The 21,593-nt window shown below is 39.8% G+C and overlaps 1 protein-coding gene across 1 annotated transcript in view; it reads right to left on the bottom strand.

Annotated features, from left to right (window-relative positions):
- The window catches only part of LOC124545194 (aldo-keto reductase family 1 member B1-like), a 72,990-nt gene that overhangs the window by 17,691 nt on the left and 33,706 nt on the right, over nucleotides 1-21,593 (bottom strand). The window contains exons 4-5 of the mRNA XM_047124059.1: nucleotides 15,920-16,111; nucleotides 1,972-2,175 (exon numbers count right to left, since the gene is read on the bottom strand). Of these exons, the coding sequence (XP_046980015.1) occupies nucleotides 1,972-2,175; nucleotides 15,920-16,111 (396 nt within the window). The remainder of the gene's footprint in view (nucleotides 1-1,971; nucleotides 2,176-15,919; nucleotides 16,112-21,593) is intronic.

Below are 21,593 nucleotides of genomic sequence, written 5' to 3'. Positions count from 1 at the left end.
TTCTTTACATTCACTGGAAATTTTTGTTGAGAATTCAAGTCAGATTGGCTTCTTGCAACAATGGCAAATATACAGTGTCTTTCATTTCTTTTTTGGGACACAGGCAGAGCATCTTTGCCATTTTTCCAATCATTCTAAAATGGCTTCTACTCTTAGTTCTGCTACACCCAAAATACAGTGAAGGGTACACAAAGTTCATGGGGTGTGTGATTCTAGTTGACTCGCTTTTTGTCTGTGGTGTCACCAATTAGTTTACAAGCTTCTTGAAAAATCAAAGTGTTACACTTGAGTACCGTCTCTGTATAAATTGTGAAGGACAAATGCATTCACTCCACTTATGCCCATCAGAAGGGAAAGTAATGCCATTGGCCATTGTTGGAACAGATTTCAATGAACAGCGATATTTGTTTCGATCTAATGTATTTCTGGCAGAACCTCTAGCTAAAGATTCAGTCTCCATACTTCTGTCTTCATCACTTTGATCACTTGATTCATTCAAGGAATTCACGGGTGGCAAAATAAATTCATCTTCACTTTTGCACTGTTCCTATACTGTACTACATTCACTTTCAATTTCATTGTCACTATATGATCCAAAATCACTTCCTATACTGTCCTCAAACAATTTGAAAACAGTATCCGTGAAGTCAGAGTCTGTTAAACACGAACAGTAGATGAAGACTTGGCTACTGAATCCAAAACGCAAAGTCCCAGGTGCAGTCTCAGAGATCAGTAGCATGAAAGAAGCAGTAATAGTATAGCTCCATGCCACATTCAAGTGGTTACTGACAAAGGAAACCTCAGAAGCTCTGAGAAAGAGCAACTAAACAATGCTATAATCTCCTACTCCACCATTACGCATTTGCAACAGAGCAACAATAAACGCTAGTGGTCTGTGAGACCACACCTGGGATTTTAACTGATAAAAGGCTTCTTTGCAGAAGCCCTGAGGGAGAGTATAAAAGAGCTGGCATCCAGTGGACTTAGGTCAGTCAGCTTCATGCAGTTATAGGTTACAGAACTGTGTCACTTTGTTTTATGATCTCGGCATTGGTCCGCCACTCTGCTACAGTGATAGAATATCTGCGATATGGTGGAACTTAAGGATTCCGCAGTGATCAGCTGATGCACAATTTGAGAGCAGTCCTGTGTTGTTACTTTGAATGGCATGACACACTTTATATTTTTATTCATTAAAGGAAACTGAGCTTTAAGTGACAGGAAATATGTAGAAGCAATACGAGAGAAGGAAAGTTGCTACTCACCTTATAGCGGAGATACTGAGCCACGATAGACACAATAGAAGGATTCACACAATCATAGCTTTCAGCCATTGAGGCCCTTGTCAGCAGTAGACACACACACACACACACACACACACACACACACACACACACACACACAAGTGCAACTTGCAAACCGATCTGCAGTCTCAGAGCGCTGAAACTACACTGTCAGTGTAGTTTCAGCTGTCTGAGACTGCAGATGTGTGTGCGAGTTGCACTTGCATGAGTGTGTGTGTGTGTGTGTGTGTGTGTGTGTGTGTGTGTGTGTGTGTGTGTGTGTCTACTGCTGACAAAGGCCTTAATGGCCGAAAGCTATGATTGTGTGAATCTTTTTATTGTGCCTATCGCGGCTCAGTATCTCCGCTATATGGTGAGTAGCAACTTTCCTTCTCTTATATTGTTACATTCCATCCTGGATTTTCCATTGTTTGAAATATGTAGAAATCTAGACCCAACAACTTATCCGAAATTAAAAAACCAATGACATTTTACTGGCATACCAAAGACAGCACATGTGAAAACTGATATGAGTTCTTTTCTAAAAGAGTAGATGTCTATTAAAACGTAGAGTAGGTATTCTACTTATTTTGTTTTCAGAGCAAACACAACCAAAACAAAAAATGATGATGACATGAATCTCTTTAGTTCTTACTAACAGTTGTAGATCACAATGCACATATCTTACCACATATCTAAGAACAACTTGAGCCACTGTCTTCCTATACTTGGCAGCAAGTAACTTCATCTTTGGGTTTTCCAATAATGGCACTCCCCCTCCTGGCATTGTCATAGATGGATTTGCAAGTGGACTGTAAGCAGTTATCACTATGTCCCTCTGCTTGCAGAAATCAATTAGTTTCTTCTGGTTAAGATAAGGATGACATTCAATCTACAACAATGAAATTCAAGTCAGTAATTACATGTTTCACATTCTTATTGTGAGACTACAGCTTTCCACTTCATGTGGACCATAATACATGAATGCTCATTATATTCATGCTAGATATAATTTATGTAATTTAATTGTGCATGTGCAATTTTTTTGCTAACAAAGAACATCCTATTCCTTTGTCTTATGTCTTTAATGATATAGTTGTAGCATTCTACTGCAGCATACATCAGACCCAGTTGATGTCATAATTTATTATTGATTATTGTAGTAAATACAACTGGGGTTGCAAAATATATTTAAAAAATATGGTAAAAACTGTGATTTAGACTGTGTTATTCAGGCAATTTCAGCAGGTGATGTAATGTTTTCTATCATGGTGAATAATTTTTTCTTACCATAATGAACTACAGGTATATAAAATTTACTTAAGTTTAATAGGACTGCTGGTTATATTGTTTGGGTATGAACAAAATTATTCTCAAAAACAAAACAGAAATAGTTTTTTCCAAAACATAAAGTGGTCATTAACACAAAGTACCACAATTTAAATGCTACATCTGTTACTTCAGCATAACATCTACAACTTAGAGAATTTAAGAACATTTGTTTCTTCAGGCTGTAATATAATAAATTAAAGTGTAGACTCCTTGTTGTAATACTTTGTGGTAATAATTTGAATTGTGAGGACATCACATTGTATAACCCCACTGAAAACTGATCCTGCTTTATAATGGACTGACTACCTTTGGTGTTGACTGTGCAGTGACAATGCAGTCTATGGTTTCAAATTGAGCAGACATGCTTCTCACCATTTGAGTGCAATAAAGTGTTATTTTTGTCCATATCATGTTTGTATTCCATATCATACCCTCACTTTATAGATCTGCAATGGTGAGCCACACCAATCATGAATTACAGCAAATACACACCAAATTGGATACTATGCATCAATAATGCTACCATTGTGTAACCATTGTGTGTCAAAATTTGCAAATTGCACCAACAAGTGCAGTGCCAGGGTATACAGTGTTTTGGAACAAACCCTCTGAAAAAGTGTATCTTGAAAAGTGATACGGACAGTCATCCATGCAGTGCACCAACAATTGCCAATAACATTGAACAGTGGCATCCTATGACCAACTTACTGTGTGAATTAGCATCCACCCCTGTTTTGCAAATGGTCCATTCTGACCCACTAGTGTCAGTCCAATTGTACCCGTAATCACGCACTATGAATGATGACTCTTCACCCTCATGTGTAGTAATTTTCATTACTGTGCTTACACAGCCACCCATGCAGATGCACAGTCTGACCACACTTTTAATCATGGTGGCACAGACCTACATTACCACTGCCAATCCTCCCATGGCTTTTGGCATAATCACCCGCAGAGATTGCCTAAAAACCAATTTAGTGCTCACCCCAAGCTACTGCCATTTCGTTCCAGTCAGCTCTCCATGAGGTTTGTCATAACACACAGCATCCTCACCATCCATGATTTCACTGGGGATGCTGCAAAACTTTTCATGCTTGTCAGCCACTTGGATGTATAAGCACACATGATAAGAAACATCAGTTTTGCACTACTAGCAGATAATAAATACTCTACAGCAAAATCAGCACCTCTACAACACTTTTACAGGACACAACATCTTTTTCTCCAAACTTAATCATGTTCTTTACAAGATATCCACTCCAAAGACCCACACCGAGCAAGGTGGCGCAGTGGTTAGACACTGGACTTGCATTCGGGAGGACGACGGTTCAACCCCGTGTCCGGCCATCCTGATTTAGGTTTTCCGTGATTTCCCTAAATCACTCCAGGCAAATGCCGGGATGGTTCCTCTGAAAGGGCATGGCCGACTTCCTTCCCCATCCTTCCCTAATCCGATGAGACCGATGACCACCCTGTCTGGTCTCCTTCCCCAAACCAACCAACCAACCGAAGACCCACATTCTCATATGTGGAGACTTAAATGTAGATAAACTGAATCCTGATGCTACATGGGACTCATTACTAAGTCTTCCTCAACGTTTCAATCTAGTTCCAATGGTTAACAGTGCAACAAGAATAACAAAATACTCAAAGACAGCTGTTGATCGGGTATTAACAGATTTAGGCAAAGAAAACTGTGAGGTGCTGGTAGCTGAGCTAGGATTATCTGATCACTCAGGTCAAATCATTAATATAAAAGTGGCTCCAGAAGAAACAAAGAAAATGCATATTTACAGACGAATTTTTTCTAAACAAAATAGATATGAGTTTGCCAAACAGATAGCTGGACAAACATGGGACTCAGTATATTCAGAGGTGGATGCAAATGAAAAATTCAAAAAGTTTCATGACATTGTTTACATTAAATTTTGAAGAAACATTTCCTAATGTGTTATGTCCATTATCAACAGCAGGAAGAAACAAGTGGGTCACAAAAGGCATCAAAAAATCTCCTGAAACACTAAAGTACCTGAGCTCCATTAAACACAGCCAAACTAATCCTGCTTTCTCACTGTTTTATAAAAGATACGGGAAAACATATAGGAAAATATTGCTTGCAGCAAAGAGATCTCATAACTCCAAACTGGTGCTCTCTGCTGAAAACAAAAATAAGGCAGTATGGAATATTGTAAAGCAGGAAACTGGTACCAGGAAAATGAATCTGTCAAACTTGAAAATCAAAGAGGAAGGGACTCTAATAAAAGACCCAATATATTTGGGAAACTATATAAATGATTATTTTATTAGCATAGGTATAATATTACAGGAAAATTTTCTAACAGCGCCCTATGTCAAAAAGCCAAATAATGGTGCATCATACTCAATGGTGTTATTCCCTACAACACAGGAGGAAGTCTACAAAGCAGTCAGCAAACTGAAAAACAAAAACTCAGCTGGTCTGGATGAAGTCCCCATTTTTATAATTAAGGACTGTATCAAGAGCCTACTTGCACCTTTAGTTGATATTATAAATCAACCTTTCAAGCAGGGCTACTTTCCAGACTATTTAAAATATGCTAAATTACTACCTCTCTTCAAAAAAGGTGATGCAGGAAAAATTGAAAATTATAGGCCAATTTCTCTACTCTCACGCTCTGAAAAAATATTAGAAACTATTATGAAAGATAGGCTAATGAACTATTTAAATAAATACAACTTACTGTCTGTTGACCAGTTTGGATTTCAATCAGGGAAAAGCACAGAATCAGCAACAGCACACCTCACAAAACACATTCTAGAAGCATTAGATAAAGGGAACTACACAACAGGCATATTTCTTGATCTAGCTAAAGCGTTTGATACAGCAGACCACAACATATTTTTAAATAAGTTAGATGAACTGGGAATACGGGGACTTGTGAAAAAGTGGTTCCAGTCATATCTAAAAAATAGAAGACAGACAACTGAAATCTCACATATTTCAAGTTGCTCAAACTATATTGTAAAGTATACCTCAAACCCAAATTATGTAAATATAGGTGTCCCACAGGGTAGTGTCCTTGGCCCAATACTATTCCTCATTTACATAAAAGACTTCCCACAGAGCATCAAGCATGGACAAATAATATTGTTTGCAGATGACTCAAATGTTCTAATCAGTGACAAATCACCAGATGCACTGAAAGAAAAAGCCGAACAAACACTAAACAGTTACATGAGTGGGCATTCAATAATAAACTAATAATAAATTTTTTTAAAAACAAATGTTGTTAACTTCTATGTCTGCAAAAAACCACACTATAACAACTTTAAGTTAAATGATGAAACTATAGAATATGTAGACTACACAAAATTTCTTGGTATGCATTTTGATAGTCAGTTGAAGTGGGAAGAACATATTAAAATACTTACTAACAGAATCGCTATAGTATGCTATGCTCTTACAATTCTGACTGCAGTGTGTGATACTACATGCATCAGATCTGTATATTTTTCTTATATCCACTCTCTTATTACCTATGGAATAATATTTTGGGGAGTCAACAGTAAAAATATTCTAAAAGTTTTCAAATTACAGAAAAGAGCAATTTGTATAATAACCAGGAGTGGCAGTAGGGCTCACTGCCTTGAACATTTCCAAAAGCTGGAAATCCTAACTGCCCCCTGTGAATACATTTTTCAAAGTATTATGTATGTAAAAAAAAAAAAACATTGACTGCTATGTTAAAAATTCTTTAGTACACAGCTATGAAACTAGAAACCAATACAATCTGCATCTAGAGAGGAAAAATAAACTCAGCAGAGGTTGTTGTACAATGCCGTTCAATTATATAATAAATTACCCCAAAATATAAAAGATATTGACACAATTGGTCAGTTCAAAACAAAACTAAAAAATTTTTTATTAAATAAAAGTTATTACACAGTAATGGACTATCTGAATTAAAACATGTAGCATAATTAAAGTAGCCTGCATTGTAATACATGAGGAAATAATTATAATATGAAATCTAGAATTGTACAGTACTATAAGAAAATTACTCAAGGATGTAAAACTAATGTAAGATACTTTAAAAATGCGTGTAAATATTAATTTTATGTGTATTAATTGTAAATATATTGTATTGTATATGATTTTGCTGACGAAACCCACACAATGTAAATTGTTACATGGATTAATAAAAAAATCAATCAATCAAACCAGAAGAACAACTGCAACAAGTGTTCTATAATGAACAACTAACAAACAGAACCCTGTCCCAACAATGGCACCAGTTACAAATATTAATCAGCTCTCAATTTATGCCCAATCATATGCTGTGGACATTGTGGATAGCTAAACATCCAGATCAAGTGCAGCTCGCCATAATTAGCAATGAGTGGGAACCATTGGATTACAGACTTAAATTAGCAGGTAGAATTTTTGCTGTTACTCAGCATCAACAATGTATCAGCTTACTCGACAACAACACACTGCACATGACTAGAACACCAGCTCCAGTGTGCTATGCCTCCTGTGGCAAGCACACATGACTGCTGCCGACTCTGACATCATGGTCTCCACACAGCTGAGTCAACGAAACAAATTAATGATAATTGGTCTCCCCCAAGATTGCCATCCCATGTTGCTGTTGGTACCACACACAGTTCAGCAAGGTCACATGCAACTGCCGTCCACCCTGTGACCACCCAAAGGAGTAGTGTGCCCCACAGTAGGTGCACAAGGTCATGATTATCATTCACATCAGCTCACCTTAAGTAACAACAGACTACCACACACTTCACCAATGGAGGCTCTGTATCCTGGATCATCTCAGACAGCAATAATATTTAGTTATTTGTGGCTCTGATGTAAGTGTGTTGCCTCCAACCTGCCTCATCACAGGACACAATGACACTGTTATATAGCTCTGTGCAGCAAAGAACTCAGCAATACCTGTTTGTGGCTCTACCCTGCATATTGGATCAGGAGTTCAGAATAATGGTCATGTGGAACTTTCTGATCACAGGTATCAGCAAACTGGTACTTGTTGCCAATTTTGTCCAGCATTTCTTGCTCCTACTGGATCTGTCCAGTGGCACACTGATTCAACCCAACACTGGGCATGAAGTTGTGGAACCATCTACTTGACTTTTTGAACTCATTCACTGAAATGCAACAAAACCAGTTTCTTTACTTTGAGACCCAGCTGGAGTCCCTATGCCTCAATAGCAGAATAATGACTAGTAATTCAAAAAAAATGTCTGAAGACCTCACCACAGCATGACATTGATTACTAGAGATGATCAACTTCTACCAGCACCAACTCTCACAGGCAGACACTATTCAGTCACCATTCACAGAGGCCATAAAAGGAAAAAACACTAAAGCTAAACACAAGGTGATGTGGGTCACCGACATGCAAAAAGCCTTTGATCAGTTAAAAGACTGTCTTACCCAGGCAACGACACCAGCACATTCACTTCTGCAAGTACAGTTAACCATAAAAGAGTGTGAGAGTCAGTTTGAGAGTGTCAAGGTGCTCCAGATTACATTAGATTAGTACTCGTTCCAAGGATCATGAATACGACACTTCGTAATGATGTGGAATATGTCAGGTTAATAAAATGTGTCTATACAAGATATTACATTAGACAAAATATAAATATTACATGACCACTCTATATATATATATAAAATAGAGGGAAACATTCCACGCGGGAAAAATATATTTAAAAACAGAGATGATGTGACTTACCATACGAAAGCGCTGGCAGGGCGATAGAAACACAAACAGACACATACATACACACAAAATTCAAGCTTTTGCAACAAACTGTTGCCTCATCAGGAAAGGGGGAAGGAGAGGGAAAGACGAAAGGAAGTGGGTTTTAAGGGAGAGGGTAAGGAGACATTCCAATCCCGGGAGCGGAAAGACTTACCTTAGGGGGAAAAAAGGATGGGTATACACTCGCACACACACACACACATATCCATCCACACATATACAGACACAAGCAGACATATTAAAAGGCAAAAGGCAAAGAGTTTGGGCAGAGATGTCAGTCGAGGCGGAAGTGCAGAGGCAAAGATGTTGTTGAATGACAGGTGAGGTATGAGTGGCAGCAACTTGAAATTAGCGGAGATTGAGGCCTGGTGGATAACGGGAAGAGAGGATATATTAAAGAGCAAGTTCCCATCTCCGGAGTTCAGATAGGTTGGTGTTAGTGGGAAGTATCCAGATAACCCGGACGGTGTAACACTGTGCCAAGATGTGCTGGCCGTGCACCAAGGCATGTTTAGCCACAGGGTGATCCTCATTACCAACAAACACTGTCTGCCTGTGTCCATTCATGCGAATGGACAGTTCGTTGCTGGTCATTCCCACATAGAATGCATCACAGTGTAGGCAGGTCAGTTGGTAAATCACGTGGGTGCTTTCACACGTGGCTCTGCCTTTGATCGTGTACACCTTCCGGGTTACAGGACTGGAGTAGGTGCTGGTGGGAGGGTGCATGGGACAGGTTTTACACCGGGGGCGCTTACAAGGGTAGGAGCCAGAGGGTAGGGAAGAAAGTTTGGGGATTTCATAGGGATGAACTAAGAGGTCACGGAGGTTAGGTGGATGGCGGAAAGACACTCTTGGTGGAGTGGGGAGGATTTCATGAAGGATGGATCTCATTTCAGGGCAGGACTTGAGGAAGTTGTATCCCTGCTGGAGAGCCACATTCAGAGTCTGGTCCAGTCCCGGAAATTATCCTGTCACAAGTGGGGCACTTTTGTGGTTCCTCTGTGGGGGATTCTGGATTTGAGGGGATGAGGAAGTGGCTCTGGTTATTTGCTTCTGTACCAGGTCGGGAGGGTAGTTGCGGGATGCGAAAGCTGTTGTCAGGTTGTTGGTGTAATGGTTCAGGGATTCCGGACTGGAGCAGATTCGTTTGCCACGAAGACCTAGGCTGTAGGGAAGGGACCGTTTGATGTGGAATGGGTGGCAGCTGTCACAATGGAGGTACTGTTGCTTGTTGGTGGGTTTCATGTGGACGGACGTGTGAAGCTGGCCATTGGACAGGTGGAGGTCAACATCAAGGAAAGTGGCATGGGATTTGGAGTAGGACCAGGTGAATCTGATGGAACCAAAGGAGTTGAGGTTGGAAAGGAAATTCTGGAGTTCTTCTTCACTGTGAGTCCAGATCATGAAGATGTCATCAATAAATCTGTACCAAACTTTGGGTTGGCAGGCCTGGGTAACCAAGAAGGCTTCCTCTAAGCGACCCATGAATAGGTTGGCGTACAAGGGGGCCATCCTGGCACCCATGGCTGTTCCCTTTAATTGTTGGTATGTCTGGCCTTCAAAAGTGAAGAAGTTGTGGGTCAGGATGAAGGTGGCTAAGGTAATGAGGAAAGAGGTTTTAGGTATGGTGGCAGGTGATCAGCGTGAAAGGAAGTGCTCCATCGCAGCAAGGCCCTGGATGTGCAGGATACTTGTGTATAAGGAAGTGGCATCAATGGTTACAAGGATCGTTTCCGGGGGTAACAGATTGGGTAAGGATTCCAGGCGTTCAAGAAAGTGGTTGGTGTCTCTGATGAAGGATGGGAGACTGCATGTAATGGGTTGAAGGTGTTGATCTACGTAGGCAGAGATACGTTCTGTGGGGGCTTGGTAACTAGCTACAATGGGGCAGCCGGGATGAATGAGTTTGTGAATTTTAGGAAGAAGGTAGAAGGTAGGGGTGCGGGGTGTCGGTGAGGTTAGGAGGTTGATGGAGTCAGGTGAAAGGTTTTGCAGGGGGCCTAAGGTTCTGAGGATTCCTTGAAGCTCCGCCTGGACATCAGGAATGGGATTACCTTGGCAAACTTTGTATGTGGTGTTGTCTGAAAGCTGACGCAGTCCCTCAGCCACATACTCCCGACGATCAAGTACCACAGTCGTGGAACCCTTGTCCGCCGGAAGAATGTCCTGTAACCCGGAAGGTGTACACGATCAAAGGCAGAGCCACGTGTGAAAGCACCCACGTGATTTACCAACTGACCTGCCTACACTGTGACGCATTCTATGTGGGAATGACCAGCAACAAACTGTCCATTCATGTGAATGGACACAGGCAGACAGTGTTTGATGGTAATGAGGATCACCCTGTGGCTAAACATGCCTTGGTGCACGGCCAGCACATCTTGGTACATTGTTACACCGTCCGGGTTATCTGGATACTTCCCACTAACACCAACCTATCTGAACTCCAGAGATGGGAACTTGCTCTTCAATATATCCTCTCTTCCCGTTATCCACCAGGCCTCAATCTCCGCTAATTTCAAGTTGCCGCCACTCATACCTCACCTGTCATTCAACAACATCTTTGCCTCTGCACTTCTGCCTCGACTGACATCTCTGCCCAAACTCATTGCCTTTTAATATGTCTGCTTGTGTCTGTATATGTGTGGATGGATATGTGTGTGTGTGTGCGAGTGTATACCCGTCCTTTTTTCCCCCTAAGGTAAGTCTTTCCGCTCCCGGGATTGGAATGACTCCTTACCCTCTCCTTTAAAACCTACATCCTTTCGTCTTTCCCTCTCCTTCCCTCTTTCCTGATGAAGCAACTGTTGGTTGCGAAAGCTAGAATTTTGTGTGTATGTATGTGTCTGTTTGTGTTTCTATTGACCTGCCAGCGCTTTCTTATGGTAAGTCACATCATCTTTGTTTTTAAATATATTTTTCCCGCATGGAATGTTTTCCTCTATATATATATATATATATATATATATATTATTTATTTATTTAAAAAAACCAAGATGATGCAACTTACCAAATGAAAGTGCTGGCAGGTCGAAAGACACACAAACAAACACAAACATACACACAAAATTCAAGCTTTCGCAACAGACTGTTGCCTCATCAGGAAAGAGGGAAGGAGAGGGAAAGATGAAAGGATGTGGGTTTTAACAGAGAGGGTAAGGAGTCATTCCAATCCCGGGAGTGGAAAGACTTACCTTAGGGGGGAAAAAAGGAAAAAAGGACGGGTATACACTCGCACACACACACATATCCATCCACACATATACAGACACAAGCAGACGTCTGCTTGTCTGCTTGTCTGCTTGTGTCTGTATATGTGTGGATGGATATGTGTGTGTGTGCGAGTGTATACCCATCCTTTTTTACTTTTTTCCCCCCTAAGGTAAGTCTTTCCGCTCCCGGAATTGGAATGACTCCTTACCCTCTCCCTTAAAACCCACATCCTTTCATCTTTCGCTCTCCTTCCCTCTTTCCTGATGAGGCAACAGTTTGTTGCGAAAGCTTGAAATTTGTGTGTATGTTTGTGTTTGTTTGTGTGTCTATCGACCTGCCAGCGCTTTTGTTCGGTAAGTCACCTCATCTTTGTTTTTATATATAATTTTTCCCACGTGGTATGTTTCCTTCCATTATATATATATATATATTGTGAGGCTACAATGAAGATCTCTAGCTCTTTGAATAAGTGTCTGCAGGATGATCTTGAATAAGCTCCAGCAATTATTCTGATTACAGGCTTTTGTGCAATGAACACTCTTTTACTCAATGATGAGTTACCCCAGAATAAAATGCCATACAAAAGCAGAGAATGAAAATAGGCGTGGTAATCTAATTTACCCAGATGTATATTGCCCAAATTTGCAATGACCCTAATAGCATAAGTAGCTGAACTGAAACGTTTCAGCAGATCCTCAGTATGTTTTTTCCAGTTCAACCCCTCATCAATGCATACACCAAGAAATTTTGAATATTCTACCTTAGCTACTGATTTCTGATTGAAGTCTATATTTATTAATGGTGTCATTCCATTTACTGTGTGGAACTGTATATACTGTGTTTTGTCAAAGTTTAATGAGAGCCCATTTGCAGAGAACCACTTAATGATTTTCTGAAAAACATCATTTACAATTTCACCAGTTAATTCTTGTCTGTCGGGTGTGATAGCTATACTTGTATCATTGGCAAAAAGTACCAGAATTGCATCTTCGTGGATATAAAATGGCAAGTCATTAATATATATTAAGAACAGCAGAGGAACCAAGACCGAATCTTGTGGCACCCCATTCTTGATTGTTCCCCAGTTTGAGAAATCATCAGTTTTTTGCAAATTATGTGAACTGTTTATTCCAACTTTCTGCACTCTTCCAGTTAGGATTGATTTGAACCATTTGAGCACTGTCCCATTCACACCACAGTATTTGAGCTTATCTAGAAGTATTCCATGATTTACACAATCAAAATCCTTTGATATGTCACAAAAAATCCCAATGGGTGACTTCCAGTTACTCAGAGCATTTAATGTTTCATTAGTGAAAGTATATATAGCATTTTCTGTTGAAAAACCCTTCTGGAAACCAAACTGACATTTTGTTAAAACTTTATTTTTACAAAGGTGTGAAGCTACTCTACAGTACATTACTTTTTCAAGAACTTTGGATAAGGCAGTCAGAAGAGAGAGTGGGCGGTAGTTGTTGACATCAGACGTATCCCCTTTTTTATGCAGTGGTTTAACAATGGCATACTTCAGTCTATCTAAGAAAATACCCTGCTTCAGAGAGCTATTACATATGTGGCAAAGAATCCCACTTATTTCTTGGGAACAAACTTTTATTATCCTGCTGGAAATGCCATCAATTCCATGTGAGCTTTTATTCTTGAGAGAGTTTATTACCTTCCTAATTTCAGAAGGTGAGGTGGGTGGAATTTCAATTGTATCAAATGGTGTGGGTAAGGCCTCTTCCATTAACTGGCTTGCTTCTTCTAATGAACATTTAGATCCTATTTTCTCTACAACATTTAAAAAATGATTATTCAAAATGTTTTCGACTTCTGGCTTGTTGTTTATCAAGTTTCCATTCGCTTTGATGGTGATGCCATCATCCTGTACTCTTGTTGCCCTGTCTCCAATAGGAAGTGGTGGGCCTACAACAACTACTCAGACATTTTTTGAAAAAAAACTGACTCCTTCTCAAAGCAAATGATCCACCAAGGAGAGATGTATGAGGCAATCTGTCAATTTTAAAATGTGGAAGGTAGAGGACTAATCATGTATACAGACCACCAAACACTAGCAGACTCAATCCATAACCCATCAACAGACTCGAGCCCCAGATGCTACAGCCACCTCAATTATACTGCACAATTTGTAACACGTGTAGGCCATCTGAAAGGTGCAGACAACATTGTCATTGATTATCTTTCATGAATCAACACCATTTTCACACAAATCGATTATGATGATTTTGCAGAAGCACAACAGCAGGACAAAGAGCTTCAACACCTCCTCAATGATACACTATTGATCTCAGAACTGAACACAACCTGACATCAGACACAAGACAGATACTGAGTGATGTTACAAACTCAAACTCACCCCTTAGTACTTCAGTTATTTCATAAGATCATTTTTGACCAGCTGCAAAACTTGTCACACCCTGGCATTTGCTCAATGACACAATTTGTTACAAATTGTTTTGTATGGTCGAACATCAAGAATGGTTGCAAGGAGTGGACATGCACATTCATACCATATCAAAAAAGCAAAGTGGAGCAGCACCCACTGGACAGTTTACAATACCAAAAGGACTGCCCCAACACATGCACCTTGATCTGGTGGGATCCCTCTCTAAATCTGAGGGTTATTGGAACACCTGTTCAATCATCAACTGAGTAATGCAAAGGTAGAAGCCACCTCTCTCCGATACATGTCAGTGGAATCAACAACTAGAGCCTTCATTGACACCTGGATTTACAGATATGGGTGTCCAGTGTCCATAATCACCAACCAAGGTACATAATTTTAATCTGCTCTGTTCAGTGAACCCCTACAGCACTCACCACAAAGCCATGGTCTCACACATTTATATATATATATAAAAAATAAAAAATCGCTATTATGTCTCCCTCACAGATTTAGTGAGCCATTGCCCTTATCACCAAAATCCATTCCACAGGTACTGATGGCAGAAACAACTCAACTTCCCACACTCTTTACTAGGGTGAAAGAAAACACATTGCAAGGCTCAAGATACCACCTCAACAACCTCACTACACTCCTAAAGTTTTCATGCATGAGGGAGTCACTGACTGCACTTGTGCCATGCTTTGTGATGATACAATTTGGCTTGCTTTACAGCTTCCTTATACATGTCTATACAAGGTTCTAAAACATGATACACATATGATCAAAATACTCCTGAATGGAAGGCCCAGCACAGCATCTGTATACCATCTGAAACCTGCCTGGATGCCTCAGGATGATCCATCCACTGATGGCAGTGTGTCTGGACACTCTGTGGTGGTCACTGATTATGTAGTACAGATCGACACCAAAGACTTCCAACCTGGAAACCTAAGCATTAAACTGCTTGACAAGTTCCTGATCATCAAAGGTCAACATCCTGAATGCAACCCTGGAAATGGTTTCATCAGCCAGCACTTCGTGCATTCTTACTAACTGTCCAATGGCATTGACACAGCAGCCATCATTTCATGGCTTCTCCTGATAGTTTCCCCACAGTCACCATTCCCAGAACATCACACCATTCTGACACCATAATGGAGGACCACTAAGATTACCCCCTTTGCCTTACCACAATGCCCCTGCTAAATAACTCGCCACAAGAGTCCCACTGTGGTTGGACTCAGCAACCTTCGATATACCTGGAAGATTGCCACCTTAATGCTGCGCAATGAGACCCCACCTCACCACACCCTCAGCACACAAAGCTCAGACACCATCTCATTTGATACTCATGGCACATTGACCCAACTGCATAGCACACAGATATCAACTTCATACACCATCACCATATCGTGGCCATCACCTTCCACCAGCGTTCTACACAAGGGTGGGGGAGCCTCTGTCAGAAAACCATATTGTGTAACCCCACTGAGAAATGACCTGGCTTCACAACCAACTATATTTGGTGTAGACTGTCCAGTGACAGTGCACTCTATGGTTTCAAATTAAGCAGACATTCCTTCTCACTGTGTATCATTCGAGTGTAATAAAGTATTACCTCCATGTGGTATCATCCCATATATATACCAAACCATATGGATCTACAATAAGCAAGAGACTGCGACTAAAACATTACTTGTATTTCAAAAATACCCATTATAAGAGTTTTATTGTATTGTATAAGCAAGTTCTGCCTGAGCAGCTGTTTTAAGACTTCATGAACCATCTTACAGCCATCAAGAATTTCTCCTTGGAATAACTACTCCATAATTAAAACAAGGTAAGGAAATAAGAAGACCTGTCTTACTTTCTGCACTAAACAAAAGCTTATTAAAATATTTGTATTTCGTTACCTGATTTGTAACTGGCTTGATGGTAGCTGCTTCAAGCAATCTGCTGAGCTGCTTACTGTTGAAGTTGGATACACCAATGCTTTTTGCTAGTCCTAAATTAACACACTCTTCCATTTGTTTCCATGTATCCAGATAGTCAATGTCAGTAGTAATTGCAATACCATTCTCTGAGGGGTAAAAATCATCCCCTTCCTGTTAAGATAATAGAATTTGGTTACTAAAGTTAATATACTACCAAAAAGAGTCATCTGTATCAAAAGTGATTTATGATAAAATTATGATACATTACTGCTGGCACTACCAAATCACATCCTGAAGTAAGTATTTGCCAGCTAATCTGTTTCATAATTTTATAAAAATAGTCATCTTCGCTTACCAAACTCAAATTATATCACATGGCAATAAATAAAGTCAAAGAAGATATAGAATGGAAAGAATTATTAGTATGGTAAATATTGAAAAAATACTTTTTATTAAGCAGGCAAAAGATGAAATATTCAAGAAAGGGTTATTGTTTTTAGAAAGAATTTAATTAGAGAGAGAAATGATTGGATCAAGATGTACAAATGGGTCAGGGTAAATCTATGGGCATAAAGACAGCTCTTTATTATGTCAATCTTTGTTTGGACTGCTTAGAGGAAACTTCCTATACTGGTGATGCAAGCAGTGTTGTGCCCTTTTCTGATTCTGATACCTTCACAACATTTTCATAACATGAGTCTGAGCTGATAAATTTCCAAGGCTAAAAGTATTGCCTTCCTTTACCCCTGATGCATTATCTAGCCTCTCTGCCATTTCATTTCAGATCTCCCTCTTGTCCTGTGAAGCTGTGGCACTGTTTATCCAAATCCTGAGACCCTCCCCACTTAGGCCCTGGATAGTCCATACTCTTTCCTCCTCTTGTTCAGAACAAATAAGTCATTAACAAAGACTGCCACATTTATCATTTATCGGTTGTGCTGAACTTGTAAACTGTTGGTGGGTTTTTCTATTTCATTTCATTTGCTTTCTTTTCTTCTAAGTGAAGGAAGTAGTAGAATTATCTATCTATAAAGGAACATGTAAAGTAATTGTCTCTTACTGAATACACAAAAAAATATTGGGTAATAGTCCAGAATTTATACCATAAACAGCAGTGTAAGTAAATAGTCACAAAGTTTCATAAGAAATATAGTAATTTTTAATATTTTAAGAAACATATGATCTAATTACACATAGGTAATAAGCAAGCAGTTTTGAAACTTCCAGACAAATTAAAACTATCTTCTGAATTGGAATTCGAGTCATGAACCTTGGCTTTCAGGAGCAATTCTCTTACTGGCTGTGTTGTAAGCAATTCTCAAGACTTCAATTCTGTTAGTACTTCTCTCCTACTTTCCAAGTTTTATTCTAAATTCATTCAAATAATAAGCAGATAAAAAATGCCATACACTAATTGAAAGTAAGTCCAAATCAATAGCAAGTATGTGTATGCACACACAGGCTCACATACAATACAGGAAGAAATAAAGAGAGCAGCAGTTAACATCCATTATTAGTCATATTTCCTAAATCAGTTCTTTGGTGCTGGGCTCTCTCAGTATGTGCCCATCATTCTTCTCTTTAATTTCCATTTTGAACAAGCTGTCAGAGTGGTTCACTGAAGGATATTTGGAAATTAGCAGCTAATAGGTAATATTTCAACTATGACTCATACACAGACTTCTACAACAAGAAAAACAAAACAGGCTCACATCTTACACACACATGAAAATTTAACACATCATGTGCATATACAGTTCCATTTTGATTCTTTCACGTATAATGATTTCAAAATTTTAAGTTGGTATGCTATCAGTTTGACACTCAACCATTTTTAACAGTGTGCAACCATATACATATTAGCTAAATTTCACTAAATGTGAGATGGTCATATGCACTCTGTGCATTCCTCTCCTTCATTGTCTTTTCTCACTTGTGTTTCCTATTAAGATCTCTTCTTATAGATTTTCAGTATCATAAAAACTGCAGTCCACACCTGTTAGTTGGTTCATTTCCTTCCCAGTCCTGCTCCCCCATTAATTTACCATAAGATACCTTATGTATTGGCAGATGCCAAGCTGAGTGGACATGCCAGCAGCAGTAGGAGCAGCAGCAGTACACAGTAATTTAGTTTAGTTTCTGTCTTTTTTTCTGCAAAGAACTGAACTATAAATCTTGGTGCATAAATCTTGATGCATACCTTTGTTCAAGGTGGTTTCCTAGTGTAATTTTCCCACCACCAGAAGCTCTATGCCATGCCATTAAGTTTAATTCTTGTGCTGGTACACAGCATGCAGTTTAGATCAGTTCATTCCAGTATGCTTGCTTATCTCATGCAGTAGCTTTTGGTAAGCATAGTTTCTCGTAACAGGTAAGTGTGGATATATTCACTTCAGTACAGAAATTTATTGCTGTTTAAGAGCTTTATATCTCAAGATATAGTGAAAAAGCTGCAGAGCAACTTTTAGTGTTCCTTTATTCTCCTTAATATATTTTACATTCATTCCAAACTCAGTAGGGCCATTTGAGACCTTATATCAATTTTTTACACTCTATGATATGGCTAGGGACTGTGCTTGTTGAGAACAGACACAAGGAATATTGGCTGCTGTCTGTAAACAGCTGGAAGCTGTATTGGCTACTGTTGACATGCTTTCGGCTAATGCTCAAAATTGCAGCAACATTGGGATGCTGGTGATGAGACCTGCGACACCTTTGGTGTCATTGGAATCTCCTGGTTACCTGGGTGTTGCTGCATCTTCTGATGTACAACATCTGACCAGTCTGTCCTCATTTGAGAGTAGATGGCAGACAGTGATAAGTTCTTAAGTCACTGGCAGAAGGCGAAAGAGAGATCAGGTAATGCAGCTGGCTCCTTATGCCTATGCAACAGATATGAGGTGCTTCCCAGTGTTGGTGATAACTCCAAGCCTGTTGGGCCAGTGGCCAATTTTCCTATCCAGTCTGGACAAGTGCAGAGCTCACTGGGACCTCCAACGTTAGGCGAGTGATGGAGACCCTCACAGAAATAGCAGGTGAGGTAGTAAAGAATGTCAGTGTGCATCTGGTATGTTTAACAGTGGGGTCTCATCTGTGGTGTAGAGGAGGCCTGCTGGTGGCTATCAAGCACATTGAGTGCAGCCGGCTCCATGTAGTCACACGTATTGGCACAAATGGTGCCTGCCGCTTGGGTTCTGAGGGCATCCTTGGCTCCTTTCAACATATGTCTGATTTGGAGAAGGCAACTAGCATCACATGTGGGCTAAGCAGTCTATTTTTAACATCACACCCAGAGTTGATCACAGACCTCTGGTTAGGAGCAGAGTGGAACGTCAAAACTAGAGGCTCAGACAACTCTGCAACATTATCAGATGCGAATTTTTGAACCTCCACTATCAGGTGCAGAATTCTAGGGTTCCCCTTAATAGATCAGGCATGCACTACACGCAGGAAGCAGCTACTAGGGTAGCAGAGCACATGTGACGTACTTATGGGGCTTTTTTAGGTTAGAGGAACCCACCCTTGGGATCAAAGATGATTGGTCTGATAAATTAGCCACAGTGTCCACAGAGAATATTCATCTTCACAGATCAGAGATAGAAAAGGTTGATATGATTTTAGTAAACTGCTGGAGCATCCAAGGAAAGGTCCCAGAATTGGTATCACTTACTGAAGTCTATAATGCACAGATAGTGTTAGGAACAGAAAGTTTCTTGAGACAGGATGTTAATAACAGTGAAATCCTAAGTTCAGACTGGAATATTTATCATAATGATTGGGTAGTCACCAGGGGTCCTGGCGTGTTTATTGCACTAAAGAATTCGATAAAATCTACCGACGTTATCACGGATTTCATTTGTGAATTAATATGGGTGAAGTTAAGTATCAAAGATCAGTCAAAAATGGTAATCAGATGCTTTTATAGACCACCTGCGTCAGGAGCTCTAGTGGTAGAGCACTTCAGACAGAACTTGCAGAGTATTGTACACAATTTTCCTGATCATGCCATTGTAATAAGGGGTGACTTCAACTTGTCAGATTGGAAGTGCCATGCTATCAAAACTGGTGCAAGCAACAGGGATTCATGTGATATTTTTCTGGATTTGTTGTCCAAAAATTACTTTGAGCTTATAGTTAGAGAACCAGCTCATAAAGGTGACATCTTAAACCTCCTGGCAACATAAAGACCTAAACTTATCCAATTCTTTAACATAGGTGAAGATATCAGTGATTATAAGGGTGTGATAGCATCTATGACAATGCATCTTACAAAGAATGTTAAGATAGGTAGGAAGATATTTTTGCCTAGAAAGGGTGACAGGATACAAATTTCAAAGTATCTGAGCAGTCAGCATCAAATATTTGTTGATGAGGGCAAAGATGTGAAGAACAAAGTGATGTAAAAGACACATCATGGTTTCATAGCCATGTTAGAAAACTGCTACATAAATGAAGACAACTTCGTCTCAGAGTCAAGAGAACAAAAACCTCGCTGACAAACAAGAACTGAATGAAGAGAAAATGAGTGTAAGGAGAGCAATGAGAGAAGTGTTCAGTGACTTTGAAAGTAAAACTTTGTCAACCAATCTAAGTAAAACCTGTAAGGGGTCTTAGTCTTATGTAAAATCAGTGTGTTGTTGTTGTGGTCTTCAGTCCAGAGACTGGTTTGATGCAGCTCTCTGTGCTACTCTCTCCTGTGCAAGCTTCTTCATCTCTAAGTAACTACTGCAACCTACATCCTTCTGAATCTGCTTAGCGTATTCATCTCTTGGTCTATCTCTACTGTTTTCATCCTCCACAATACCCTCCAATACTAAATTGGTGATCCCTTGATGCCTCAGGGCATGTCCTACCAACCAGTCCCTCCTTTTAGTCAAGTTGTGCCACAATTACCTCTTCTCCTCAATTTACTTACGTGATCTACCCATCTAATCTTCTGCATTCATCTGTAGCACCAGATTTCGAAAGCTTCTATTCTCTTCATGTCTAAACTATTTATTATCCATGTCTCACTTCCATACATGGCTACACTCCATACAAATACTTACATAAATTATTTCTTGACACTTAAATCTATACTCGATGTTAACAAATTTCTCTTATTCAGAAATGCATTCCTTACCGTACCCAGTCTACATTTTATATCCTCTCTGCTTTGACCATCATCAGTTATTTTGCTCCCCAAATAGCAAAACTCATCTACTACTTTAAGTGTCTCATTTCCTAATCTAATCCCCTCAACATCACCTGACTCCATTCGACTACATTCCATTATCCTTGTTTTGGTTTTGTTGATGTTCATCTCATATACTCCTTTCAAGACACTGTCCATTCTGTTCAACTGCTCTTCCAGGTCCTTTGCTGTCTCTGATAGAATTACAATATCATCGGCAAACCTCAAAGTTTTTATTTCTTCTCCATGGATTTTAATTCCTGCTCCAAATTGTTCTTTTGTTTCCTTTACTGCTTGCTCAGTATATGGATTGAATAACATTGGGGCTAGGCTACAACTCTGTCTCACTCCCTTCACAACCGTTGCTTCCCTTTCACGCCCCTCTACTCTTTTAACTGCCATCTGGTTTCTGTATAAATTGTAAATAGCCTTTCGCTCCCTGTATTTTACTCCTGCCACCTAGGTTGCTTGCGGAGTATG

This window comes from Schistocerca americana, chromosome 8 (genome assembly GCF_021461395.2).
Source record: "Schistocerca americana isolate TAMUIC-IGC-003095 chromosome 8, iqSchAmer2.1, whole genome shotgun sequence".
In the NCBI taxonomy this organism is placed as follows: domain Eukaryota; kingdom Metazoa; phylum Arthropoda; class Insecta; order Orthoptera; family Acrididae; genus Schistocerca; species Schistocerca americana.
This window is presented reverse-complemented; position numbering and strand designations above follow the sequence as displayed.